The sequence below is a fragment of the Lissotriton helveticus genome, chromosome 5_1, assembly GCF_964261635.1.
Source record: "Lissotriton helveticus chromosome 5_1, aLisHel1.1, whole genome shotgun sequence".
Lineage (NCBI taxonomy): Eukaryota > Metazoa > Chordata > Amphibia > Caudata > Salamandridae > Lissotriton > Lissotriton helveticus.
In genome coordinates, this window is record NC_136065.1 from 2,063,076,191 (window position 1) to 2,063,090,329 (window position 14,139).

The 14,139-nt window shown below is 48.6% G+C and overlaps 1 protein-coding gene across 13 annotated transcripts in view; it reads left to right on the forward strand.

Moving 5' to 3' along the window:
* PRRC2A (proline rich coiled-coil 2A) overlaps positions 1-14,139 on the forward strand; it is a 1,857,131-nt gene that overhangs the window by 189,448 nt on the left and 1,653,544 nt on the right. For all 13 annotated transcript variants that reach the window (XM_078645954.1, XM_078645958.1, XM_078645955.1 and 10 more), the window contains exons 4-5: positions 3,428-3,527; positions 4,275-4,350. In XM_078645954.1, coding sequence (XP_078502080.1) covers positions 3,428-3,527; positions 4,275-4,350 — 176 coding nt within the window. The remainder of the gene's footprint in view (positions 1-3,427; positions 3,528-4,274; positions 4,351-14,139) is intronic.

Below are 14,139 nucleotides of genomic sequence, written 5' to 3' on the forward strand. Positions count from 1 at the left end.
CTGTAACCCCTCACCCCGCTCCGCTGCTCCCCCGTTTTTCCCGCCGCTGACCCCCCTGCAGCCCCGCCCCCCGTGCCCATTGGCTCGCCTGCCTTCCCGCCTCCCAGCTGACCCCTCCTCCCCCTCCCTCTTATGGAGACCCCGCAGCGACCATGCAGCGGGCGCTTCGCTGGCGCGCCGAAGGCAAGCCCGACCGCGCCCAACGCCAGAACCCCTGGCCCTCGACGATGCCAGCCAACCCGACGGACCTACGACGCCGCCACCATCCACGCACTCAACGCCGGCTGGAACCCCGCCTGCTACCGAGCTATCCCGAAACGCACCCACAGACCTTTCACCTGCCAAACCTGCAAATTCACCTGCCTCCTAACCTGCACCGCACCCGCCAAGCCAGACACCAGCAACAATCATCTCAAGTGCAATATGCTCAACACCCGCTCCGTCCACAGACACGCCGTCGAACTCTGGAACTCCTCGACACAACATCTCCAGACGTCGCCTTCCTCACAGAAACCTGGACGAATGCCTCCTCAGCCCCCGACATCGCCATAGCTATCTCGGATGGCTACAAGATCACCCGAAGGGACCGCATCAACCAAACCGGGGGAGGCATCGCCATCGTCCACAGAAACACCATCCGCATCACGACCAACTCCGACGACACCCTCACCGCCGCCGAGCACCTTCACTTCCAGATACACATCGACCCCCAGACCATCTTCAGGGGTACTCATCTACAGACCCCCGGAACCACGCACCCAATTCAGCGAAGCCATTGCAGACTTCATCAGCCAGCACGCCCTAACCTCCTCAGACTACATCCTCCGAGGGGACCTCAACTTCCACCTGGAGAACAACAATGACAGCAACACCGCAGCCCTACTGGACAACCTCGCCAACCTCGGACTCAAGCAACTGGTGAACACCCCCACCCACTATGCTGGCCACACGCTCGACCCCATCTTCTCCTCCAGCAGGCACATCTCCTTCAGCCACGCCACCGGACTACACTGGACAGACCACAGCTGCGTCCACTTCAACTTTGAGAGAACCACGACCTACCACCACCCGCAACAGGTTCCCCGCAGAAGCTGGCGCAAGATCACCACAGAACAGCTCACCAACTCCCTCAGCCAGAACGCTCCCACCAACACGAAGGACCCCAACGAAGCAGCCCGCAACCTCACTCAGTGGCTCACCAACTGCACCGATGACCTCGCACCGCTGAACAACCCTCCCAGCAGACCCGGCAGCAAGAGGGCCTCATGGTTCATAAACTCCAAGAAAACCTGCCGCACCCTCGAGAAACCATGGCGCCGAAACCATGGCGCCGCGACCAGACAACAGAAAACATGACAGCCCTCAAGAACGGCACCCGCAAACACCAGCTGATCCGCACCACCAAGAGGACAATATTCAAAGTACGATTGGCAACAACACCCACAACAGCAAGGAACTCTTCAGCATCGTTAAAGAGTTCTCCAACCCCAGCGCCGGAAACGACATCACACCCTCGCAAGACCTCTGCGACTCACTCGCCTCGTTCTTTCACCGCAAGATCGCCGACATACACACCAGCTTCGGCGCACAGTCCATGCACCCAACCACCGAACCAGCGCCCCCCACCACCACCCTCTGTACCTGGACCCCGGTCAGCACCGAAGACACCACCCGCATGATGAACACCACTCGCATGATGAACACCACCCACTCCGGCTCCCCAACCGACCCCTGTCCACACCACATTTTCAACAAAGCAGACCCCATCATCGCACCCCATCTCTGGGACATCATTAACTGCTCCTTCGCATCCGCCACCTTCCCGGAGAGCTGGAAACATGCCGAGCTCAGCGCCCTTCTGAAGAAACCCACTGCGGATCCCACGGACCTCAAGAACTTCCGCCCCATCTCGCTCCTCCCTTTTCCTGCCAAAGTCATCAAGAAGACCGTCAACAAACAACTCTCCGCCTTCCTCGAGACAAACGGATCCCTCGACCCCTCGCAGTCCGGCTTCCGAGCAAACCACAGCACCGAGACCTCCCTCATCGCAGCTACGGACGACATCAGGTCCCTGCTCGACAAAGGGGAAACAGCCGCCCTCATCCTCCTAGACCTCTCTGCAGCCTTCAACACCGTATACCACCGCACCCTAGTACAGCGCCTCAGCAACACCGGAATGCAAGGAATGGCCTTGGAGTGGATCATCGCGTTCCTCGCCGGAAGAACCCAGAGAGTCCGCCTCCCCCGTTCCGTTGCGCGGCAACCGAAGTCACCTGCGGCGTTCCGCAAGGATCTTCGCTCAGCCCCACCCTCTTTAACGTCTACATGAGCCCCCTTGCAGCCATCGCACGCCAACAAACACAACCTCAACATCATCTCCTACGCTGACGACACCCAGCTGATACTCTCCCTCACCAACGTTCCCACCACCGCCAGAACCAGCCTCCAGGAAGGAATGAAAGATGTCGCGGAATGGATGAAGCTCAGCCGTCTGAAACTGAACTCAGACAAGACGGAAGTCCTCATCCAGGGATCATCGCCCTCCGCCTGGGACGACTCCTGGTGGCCCCCTGCCCTGGGCACCACCCCCAAGCCAACAAACCATGCACGCAACCTGGGCGTCATCCTGGACTCCTCGCTCACGATGACCAAATAAGTCAACGCCGTCTCGTCCTCCTGTTTCAACACTCTGCGCATGCTCCGTAAGATCTTCTGGTGGATCCCCACCGAAACCAGGAAGACGGTCACCCAGGCCCTCGTCACCAGCTACTGGACTACGGGAACACCCTCTACGCAGGAACCACAGCCAAACTCCAGAAAAGACTCCAGCGCTTACAGAACGCTTCTGCATGACTCATCCTGGACATCCCCCTCCACGACCACATCTCTGCCCATCTGAGAGACCTGCACTGGCTGAAAGGTCAGCAAGAGAATCACATTCAGGCTCCTCACCCACGCACACAAGGCTTTCCACGACAGGGGCCCCAAATACCTCAACAGCCACCTCACATTCTACACACCCACCCGCCAGCTTCGATCCACCAGCCTCGCCCTCGCCTCCGTCCCACGAATCCGCAGAGCCACCGCCGGAGGTAGATCCTTCTCCTACCTGGCGGCCAAGACATGGAACTCCCTCCCCACCCACCTTCGGCTGACCCAGGACCATCTCTCTTTCAGGAAGCAACTCTACTCACGCGCTACTAGCGGGTGAGTAGCGCGCTTTACAAATCTTGTTGATTGATTGCCTGTTCCACGCATAAAATGGGTATACATTTTGCGCTTAACATTACATATTTAAAAACTATCATCTGAGCATTTGGCATCAATATTTTAAATAAATTGTTTGAGAATTTATTTTAAAAACTTTTTTGCTCCATGCGATGGCAGTATAAAGTAAACTTGTTTTTCGATCTCCACATCCTCATAGTACCGATGCATCGACGGTTCAGCCGCCGGAATCGCTGCCACAGCCGGCTACACAGACGCCTGCCTTAAACCCGCCGAAACGGCCCCCAACAACGCCAGAGGTCTGTGCACAGTAAATCAGCAAAATCCTGAAACTGTTTGATGGTTGGGGGGAGGGAGAAGTGTTAATTTGTCATTTGAAAGAGGAAATTAAAAGATGCAGTGAAGTGAAGACTCCCTCTAATTGTGTTATTTTAATGTCTTGTGATGCCCTGTTTGACCTTTACTGAGAATCAATCATTGCACGTTAACGTGGTAGCAAAGCTAAAATAGGACAAGGCTTCCCATATAATAAGGTGCTCTGAGGCTCCGGTTCCATAAGGTTCTGGTCGGAGCTTCTTGACAATGACTGTATTTCAGATCCTCTTTAGTCGCCGTCTTGAGGGCAGCAGACACTATTTTCCTATAAATTATATTTTGACAACTGCAGGGCAAGATTTGTGTTTGTGTGCTAAAATTAACAAGACAACCTTCTTCATGAATTTGGTAAAGGTTAGCTTGGGTGTGTGGAGGAAAAGGATGACTGCCTCATTGCACGTTCAAGTATACTTGAAACTCTACATTTAGCAGCATTTGAAATGTTGTTGAGGTTGGCACCCCGTGAGAAAATGATGTCCCATAGTGGTTCCATTTTACACCCAAGAGCTGTAATCTACTCCTCCTGTAAATTCTAGGTAATACTTTTCTTGGAAAAAAGTACATTTTGTGGTTATGTTAGCATTGTAGAGTCAGTTATTCATCAGTAGTGTAGTTTTGGGATTGTACAGAGCTATTCCCTTAGTTTTTCTTTGTGGTGTTTCCTATTTCAGACACCCCCCCTTTCAGCAGCAGGCGTGGTAAAGTCCTGGGCTCAGGCCAGCGTTACCCATGGAGCACAAGGAGATGGTGAGTACTCTTCCAATCTGATGTGAGTAGAAGGAAAGGAGACACTGGGTTAAATCAAGTTATAAAAAAAGCGACTTGGATTTAGTGAGGCCTACTAAGTTTAATATTCCCATGCTTATTGACCTCTTCATGACCTCTATGGGCACTTTGGGAACTGCATGGGGTTACCAACGCGAAGGACCGTTTACTTGGTGGGTAAAGAATCATTGTTTGTGATCATGCATGGGGACCCAGAACTTATTTTCTGAACGTATGTTTTCAAATTTGAATAATTCAAATTTGAGAAATAATGTTTAAAAGAAATCCTTTTATGAGATCATTCCTTTTTAAATCCCACATTTGAATGCAAACGCTTAAAAATGCATTTGTTTTTTTAAAAACCTTTATTTTTGCCTTTTATAAATTTCAATACAACATAAAGTGCATGGTAACTAGGGCCATTGTTGCAATCAAAGTATGCAGGTACACAACCAACCGACCAGTACGTCCAGATAATGTTTCTTGCTGTCAATACATAATGTAATTTATAGTAATATTGTTCCGAACAGAGGCACACAACAACTTACGTTTTTGCTTATATGATGATGTTCAATGTCCCATTTAGCTCTGGTGGTCCCCATCTGTATCCGCGGCAACATTTTCATTAAAGGTGTTTAACATAGCACCCCATAGCTTCAAATCCTCAGCGACTTGATCGTCTGTGTGAGAGAGCGTCATATAATGTTCTTTGGCAGTACCCCATTCCAGCACATTTTACCCATAAATCATACTTTGCAGTCTTGAACCCATCCATCCTATTGCTATCTTCAGTTTCGCAAGTAGCATTTCCAACTGGAAGAGTTTGCCGTCCTGCGCCCCTTGAGTCTGTTGATTTCCTCTCACCCCTCACTCCCCCTACAGACCGGCACTAGGGGTGAAGGGGACAACTATGCCCATTATTTCAGAGACACGGGGTAGCACCATTTCCACGAATTTATAGATCTGTACACAGTGCCAAGCTAGATGTATGACAGTGGCCCCGTCTTCCCTGCAGCGTGGACAACATAGCCCTTTACTTTGGTCAATGCCAAAGAGCCTGGCTGGTGTAATGTAAGTACTGTGTAAATGGGTAAATGGATTTGTTTAAACCGCGTATTGGAAGACAACCTTTTTACTAAATAACATGCATGATTCCAATCTGTATCTTCCAGAGACCCTCCTAATTCCGTCTCCCACGCGACTATCGCATTATGATCTTTATTTATTTGGTCCTGGCAGAGTGCCCAGTTGAAGAGGGGAATGAGATGTCTTCCTTCTCCCCATCATAGTAATTCATCAAGTGTGTGTGAAGGTGGTGGCGCTGCTGTGTATGTACTCCAGAGCTCCTTCACCCTATTGTGCAATTTAGCAAATTGTAAGAATTGTCCCTGCCCTACTTTGAATGCATCTTGTGCCTCTTGGAATGTGACGAATGTTTCCCCTGGGTACAGATCCCCCGCCAAACGCACCCGCCCACCCTCCATCTGTCTACTGACATATCCCGGTCAATAGAGCTGAAGGGTTCCAAGTCCCACATGGGTAACTCCCTGTCAAAAGGGGCTTGAAGTAGTTTATTTTTTACTTCATTTTCCCACAGATTTAATAGGGTACGGGTCTCTCTGCTTGGCCACCTCATCAAAAGGCGTCACAACGTCGTCCCCTTTACCATGCCTTGGGGGAGTCGCTTTTCCCAATTGTTCCCATTTTTGAGCCAGCAAGCAGCGTGCTGGAGATGTGACGCATTCTAGTATAGGCGACTGTCTGGGATAGCCAAGCGACTATCCTCCATATCCCTTTTCAAGACAGAGCGCAACCTTACTAAGTTTCCCTGCCCATAAAAAATAAAATAAGGAGGCTATCTAGAGTCCAAAAAAAGAACTCCTGCAGGGGAGAGAGCGTATTTTGTACTAAATATGAGCATCGTGGAAGGGAAGACTATCTTTGCCCTCTCTATAATCAAACTTAATCGATTTAGTAAGTCCCCTCACCACAAGATCCTCATTAAGGTGCAGGTGTTCCACTGCTGTCTTAGTAACCATAATGCCAAAAAATGTCAAAATCCCTCTAATTCCGATCGGATGCCCAAGTATTGCAATTGGTCATGTGGAATATGGCCATTCAAGCCAGCGGAAACAGTGTTTTATTAAGATTTATTTGAAGACCTGATACCAATCCGAAGTCTTCCAGGCACATCATCAATACTGGTGCTGCCTCAGTCGGAGATCAAACGTATGATATCAAGCTCCTTAGCATTCATTAAAGCCATCAAGGAGCTGTGTAGTTCGTAATGACAAACTCTCAACCCATGTACACTATATGGCTGGACTGCACTTACAAGGTCTGTAAATGGCACAAACACTGTAGGGCACATTGCTCATGCAGCTGTGCCCTCACCTGTGGTATAGTGTAGAAGCTGTAAGGCTAGCTAGAGTGTTGACTTACCTATCTATGTCACAGGTGATTGCTGGTGGGTTTGGCATGCAGGGATCAAGTGGACCAGGCATTAGAGAAGATGAAAAAGAAAATTAAAGTAGCTAAATCTAGGGACGCGCTACAAACGCCTGCTTCATGTAGTTTTTTTTACCGCCCCTCCTTCAAACAGATTTAAAAAACTACTCCATCTGATGCTTCTACATCCTTGTACTGTTAGCAACATCAAACCTCCCCCTCATGAGGGTACTATAGAGGCACATATAGAGGGAACAATTATCCAGTATTATGGGTGTCTTTCATAGATTCACATGCCTGAATCATTCCCCGTCGTCGAGATGGGAGCCCCGGTAATAGAAAAGTAATGTCCTATAGACATACATAGAGAAAAGTAGGCCTAAAGGTCTTGCCTTAGTAGCCTATCTGTGTCCTTTTGTAAAAAGGACCAAATTCCTGAAGGTAGCCAATCAGCTACCACCTCCCTCTAGAACCTTCCTGCCAGGAGCCTCAGTCTCTCAGATTTTCGACCGCACGTTGTGCTAGGGAGTCCCCACCTGAGCTCTCCTCAGGTTTCTTGAATTTCTCACTTTTTCAACAGAAAACTTGGATTATTTACTTCTACTATGGCTGAACAGCAGAAAGGACTATTTAGAGCCTGTTCCTCTTGTGGCAAGAAGAGACTGCACATTGATGACAAACATGAGACTTGTCTCTACTGTCTTTATCCGGATCATTCTGCCAAGGACTGTAGGATTTGCAGAACATTCTCTACTAAAACTCTCAAAGATAGAGAAGGAAGACTGCTCCTCTGGTTAAACAGACTCAAGACCAGAGATGATGATGTGCTGTCCTCTGAGGGCAGTGAAATGGCTTCAGTTTCTTCAAAACTGTCCTTGAAAAGGCCAAGGGATGCTCCCCCTAGCCATTCAGACGTCCCTCACAAAAACACTACTACCAAGTCTTCTGAGGTAAGATCAAACACGTCTGTGAAGGAGCCCACAACCTTCAAAAAGCCATCGCAGTCTTCGTCGACGACCGCGTCGACGTTTTCTTCAAGAAAAACCACATATGTCTCCACGTCGACGGTTTCGACGACGATGGCGTCGTCCGCCTTTGCTTTAGCGACGACGACCACCCAATCGTCGACGATGGGTAAGCCACTGTCGTCAATTGTACTGATTAAAAAGCAGCAGTCATTTGTTAAAGCTTCGTCGACGTCACCATCGACGACGACGACATCGACGACGATAAAACAAAAGACGATGACGCCTTCACCGTCGATGAAGATTCCGTTGACATCCGGTGTGTCGTCGACGAAAGCACCGTCGACGCCAAAGTCGCCACCGACGACAAAAGCACCGTCGACGACTAAGACAACATCGTCGACGAGAACATCTTCGACTACGAGAGTACCGTCGACGACCGCATCGACGACGGCGAAGATTGCGCCGACGACCACACCGTCGACAATCACATCGCCGACGACGAGAGAACCGTCGACGCCTGACAAAAGATCGTCGTCATTACCGTCGACGACACCGTCGACTACCTACCGTCGATGCCATGGAAAAAAGCGGAGTTGATTCCATCAAAAATGATCACCAAACTCCCTATTACACCAGAATTAACATCACCCAGTAGGGTTCAGAAACTACCTCCAGCTTGCTTATTGCAAACTGATAAATCTGATGACGACCAATTCGAACAGGCTACCAGTCCGTCGGATCTCACTGTCAAATGCCAGAGTACTGACGATGACGGAGATGATGTCATCTTTACGGAGGAAACTACGCAGATCCAAGAACATACTCGGGTTACTCCGATGATATGCCTGCCGGCTGAAATAGTCTCTGACTTACAATTCTTAATCACAGACTACAAAAAACGATTCCCAGAATCACCAGCGGCCTCTTCCAAAGAGAAGCCTCGCGAGTCATCCAGACCGCAACAATCCCCAAAGTCACGACCACCACCTTTGGTTATGCCGCAGGAAAGTGAAGCGGTGCATAACATTCAATCTTCTGAAGAAGAAGAAGATGTTCCTGAAGAAGGAGAGGTTCGAGACGACCTTTCACATAACAGAGACGGCGAGGATTACGTCGCTCATTCTCCAGCCACGCCGGAACCCAACACTTCAGACTCTCCACCAGTGGATATCGGCGGATTCCACAATTTGATTGAGAGAGCGGCCATTAGATTCCACATGACCATGGAATCAAAGGAAACGGATTGTTTTCTCTATGACTTTAAAGATCCTATAAAGAAATCGGCGAGGTCCATTCCCATAATAGACTACATCTGGGAACAAGGTCAGCAACTCATGCAAACACCTGCTTCTGTTTCAATAGTGGTGCCTAGACTGGATAAAAAGTATAAGGCACCAACATCTGCACCTATTTGCCTTATTACACATCCCAAGCCGGATTCGGTAGTCAACCAAGCCGCTCAAAAGAATTCCAGAAATCCATCCTCGCCACTGTCAGCGACACCAGACAAAGAGGGCAGAAAATTAGATGGCATCGGCAAACGCTTCTCCACAACGTCAGCCATGATGGTAAAGGTGGCCAACGCCATAGCTCTGCTAGGCAGATACAATAGACAATTATGGGAAGATATCGTTCCATATCTGGCGGATGTTCCCGAAGATTTGAAGGAAGAAGTCCAGTCACTCCTTAAAGAAGGACAGATGTCTGCATCGGAGATCATTGATTCAGCTGTGGATGTCGCCATGACAGGCTTTAGACAGCTGGCAGGCGCAGCTGTTTTGCGCAGACAAGGATGGCTCAAAGCGACGTCCTTCCGTCAGGAAGTCCAAACCAAAGTTTTGGACATGCCCTATGCCGGACAACATCTATTTGGGGCAAAAATAGATGAAGCTTTGCAGACGATCAAGAAAGACACTGACATTGCAAGAGCTCTCGGGACTTTACAATTCAAAACTCAGTCCTTTCGAGGGAACAGAGGACGAGGTCAGCCCACATACAGAGGATCATATCAGGGAAGATCCTCTTACTCCTACAACCAAAATCGCTCACAATATCAGCAGCGACAGCAACAACAAGGTCGTCAGACCTCCTACGGGAGATCGAACTTCAGGGGCAAATCCCACAAGAAAACGACCGGCGGACGACAATGACCACTTCCTGCAGACACTCCCCACACCGTCGTGTCCTCTCAAGATTGGAGGAAAATTGACACATTTCCTCCACAACTGGAGATCGATAACGACGGATCGGTGGGTTCTCCAATTAATCCAGCACGGTCACACATTGGAATTCGACTCACTCCCACCGTTAACTCCTCCTCGCAAACTACCACACAGGCACCTTCGTTTGCTTCTACAAGAAATCTCTTCAATGCTGAAGAAGGGAGCAATAGAACGAGTTCCATCCGCTCAAAAAGGGAAGGGATTTTATTCCCGCTTCTTTTTAATTCAGCAGAAAAAGAAGAAATGGAGGCCCATTCTCGATCTCAGGGCACTCAATGCCTTCCTAAAGAGCCAATCGTTTCGAATGGTGACGATCCAGGAAATCTTAGGATCCCTAGAGGAAGGAGACTATATGACGTCTTTGGACCTGCAAGACGCATATTACCAAATCCCAATACACAATCGCCACAAAAAATTTCTTCGCTTCGAAGTGGCAGGTCAACACTACCAATTCTGTGTCCTACCATTTGGCCTCAAATCGGCGCCACGCATTTTTACGAAATGCCTGGCTCCAGTGGTAGCTTTTCTGAGACAGCAGAATCACCAGGTCTTCCCCTACCTAGACGACTGGCTGGTGAAAGCACCATCTCTCACAGACGCACAGCTGTCTTCAACCGCCTGTCTCAATATTTTCCAGCACCTAGGTTTAACTCTCAACTACGAGAAATCAACCTTACAACCCACCAGAATTATTACATTCCTGGGGGCAACTCTAAACACCATTTCTTCCAAAGCCTTCCCGTCTCAAGAACGAAAACACAAACTGATGGCTCTAGCTACCGCAGTGTCTTCAAAAAGGTCCATCAAAGTCCAAACTTTCAAATCCCTTCTAGGGATGATGTCTTCTTGCATACTTCTCATCCCTCACTGTCGGCTCAGAATGCGCCCCCTTCAGGAGGCTCTGAACAAACAGTGGACCCAATGTACAGACTCTTTCGAGGATCACATAGTCATCACTCGACAAATAACCGAGGCTTTGCTGTGGTGGACAACGAACAAGAACTTATCCAAAGGTCTAACGTTCTTGATACCAGCAACTCCACACGTCATAACAACAGACGCTTCTCTGGAAGGTTGGGGTGCAGTCCTTCAGGATCTGCAAATCAGTGGCAAATGGACGGACAGAGAGAGGACTCTACATATCAACCTCATAGAACTGAGAGCAGTTCTTCACTCTCTACAGGCATTCCTACCTCGCATCAAAAACTCAGCAGTGCTTGTGAGAACGGACAACACAACCACAATGCACTACTTGAACATGCAGGAAGGGACGCGTTCACTGACACTGTCTCGCGAATCGCAAAAAATCTGGAACTGGCTACTGCTCAACAACATCACATTAACAGCAGAGTATGTCCCAGGAAAAGACAACGTAATAGCGGACGCTCTCAGCAGACAGAGGTCACTGTCCCACGAATGGGAACTAGACCAACAAGTTCTCAACGACATCTTCTCGGCATGGGGGAAACCGCACATAGACCTCTTCGCCACCAGGGAGAACGCCAAATGCCACAGCTTCGCAAGCTGGCATCCCCAACCGAGGTCACTAGGAAATGCATTTTCCATCGCATGGCGCAACGTGTTTGCGTACGCATTTCCGCCATTTCCCCTGATAACCAGAGTCATTCGGAAAATGAAAATGGAGCACTGCACCTTGATTCTCATTGCCCCATACTGGCCGAGACAACATTGGTTCACGGACCTCCGTCACCTTTCTGTTCGACCATCAATCCAACTACATCAACATCCAACTCTTCTCTCAATGTCCAAAGGCCAAGTACTCCACCCGAATCTGAAATCTCTCAGATTATCGGCGTGGCTCCTGAGTACAGAGAATTCTGTCACCTAAACATCCCGCAGGAGTGCAAGGATGTCCTAGCTAAAGCAAGAGCTGTCAGTACAAACAAAACGTATTCCTTGAAATGGAAACGCTTTTGTGTTTGGTGTTCAGACAACAATATCCATCCTTTCAGAATTACTCCAGAGCAAATACTGCCTTATTTACTACATCTGGCACAAACAGGGCTTGCACATGCCTCCATTAGAGTACATCTGGCAGCAATCTCACGCTTTACAAGGACTTCAATAGGTCCCTCACTATGGTCCAACAGGCTGATAAAGCAATTCCTTAAAGGACTATATAGATCTTTTCCAAGGCCAAGACGTATACCACCAATGTGGCACCTTAACATAGTACTCAACCAATTGATGAAGCATCCATTTGAGCCCATACATAGGGCTGATCTCAAATACATCTCATGGAAAACTGCACTTCTTTTGGCCTTAACATCAGCAAGAAGGGTCAGTGAGTTACAAGCGCTTTCAATACAAGATCCTTTCATGCAATTCAGAGAGGACAGAGTAATTTTAAGAACCAATCCTCGCTTCATTCCTAAAGTCCCCTCGGACTTCCATCTCAATGAACCACTTGTACTTCGCTCATTCTTCCCGAACCCCAGTACTATGGCTGAAAGATCTCTCCATTCTTTGGACCTCAAGAGATGTCTAAAATTTTATCTGGACAAAACGAAACATTTCAGAAAAACAAATCAACTTTTCATTGCCTTCAGCAGACCTAGAAAAGGCATGCCACTCTCTAAGCAAAGCATTTCCCGATGGATATCAGCGGCAATTGCCTTTTGCCATGACAAAGCCGGACGTCCATTACATTCCGCAGTCCGGGCGCATTCCACAAGGGCTGTGTCCACATCGGCAGCACTATTCGCTGGAGTACCGATTCTGGACATTTGCAGAGCAGCGACCTGGAAATCGCCGCATACATTTACCAGGCACTACTGCCTGGATACGGAACTGATGCAGGATGCAGCATGCAGCTGTTGGCCAGGCTGTACTTCGCCATCTATTCCAGTGAGATGAGCCCTCCTTCTTCCCACCGTCCTGCAATGGTATGCACATTTATTTACTTTATTCCTTGTATTACTGATGGTATATAGTTGCATGATATGTTATCTCAGACTAATTCTTATGTTCCATCGCAAATGTGCATAATGTATTGCTTGCTATTCTGATTCAGGCATGTGAATCTATGAAAGACACCCATAATACTGGATAAGAAATGCGTTACTTACCTGTAACAGCAGTTATCCAGTATTGGTGTCTTTCATAGATTCACATGCAAGCCTCCCACCTCCCCAGGAAGGACTCATCTCTCACTTCAGGACATATATTACGTCTACCTAGCTTGGTGCGTACGAAAATCTGAGAGACTGAGGCTCCTGGCTGGAAGGTTCTAGAGGGAGGTGGTAGCTGATTGGCTACCTTCAGGAATTTGGTCCTTTTTACAAAAGGACACAGATAGGCTACTAAGGCAAGACCTTTAGGCCTACTTTTCTCTATGTATGTCTATAGGACATTACTTTTCTATTACCGGGGCTCCCATCTCGACGACGGGGAATGATTCAGGCATGTGAATCTATGAAAGACACCAATACTGGATAACTGCTGTTACAGGTAAGTAACGCATTTCTTCCGAAGGATGTGGAAGATGTGCCTCAACATGATCTGCACCAGCAGCCCCCTCAAAGCATTGACTCACTTCTCATTCCTCCCGACCATTGAACGCTTGTCGGGGACTGACTACAATATTTTTTACACAGTATATAACATCAGATCAGTGGACGTTGGACACTATCCAACATGGTTATTGTCTGGAGCCCATAAACACTCCTCCAAACATTCCACCTCAGATACAATTGCGCCATAGAACATCAAAACAGGAAGTGCAGGCTATAATACCAAAAGTATCCATAGAGCCTGTCCATCTTCAACAGCAATGATTGGCAGTGTACTTCCTATACTTTCTAATCCCCAAAAAAGAGAAGTCCCTAATACCCATCATCTGAAATAAACAGGTTAGTGTTAGATTCCTTACCTTAGAATAGCCCCAGGCGTCAGACTTTATCCGGAAAGTTTTTGTCAGTAGTACCCCTGCGCGTTGGTAGGCGTCATCTGCGGCTCCGCAGCCGTCGTCTGCGTAGTGATCACCCTCGTGCGCTGACGTCCGTTCTTTTTTTCGCACCAGCCAGCGCAGATCCGGGAAGAGCAGTACTTCTAGTCATTTTTTAACCTGTTTTGGATCTCTTTTCGAGTTAACTTCGACTCCTGGTGCCGTA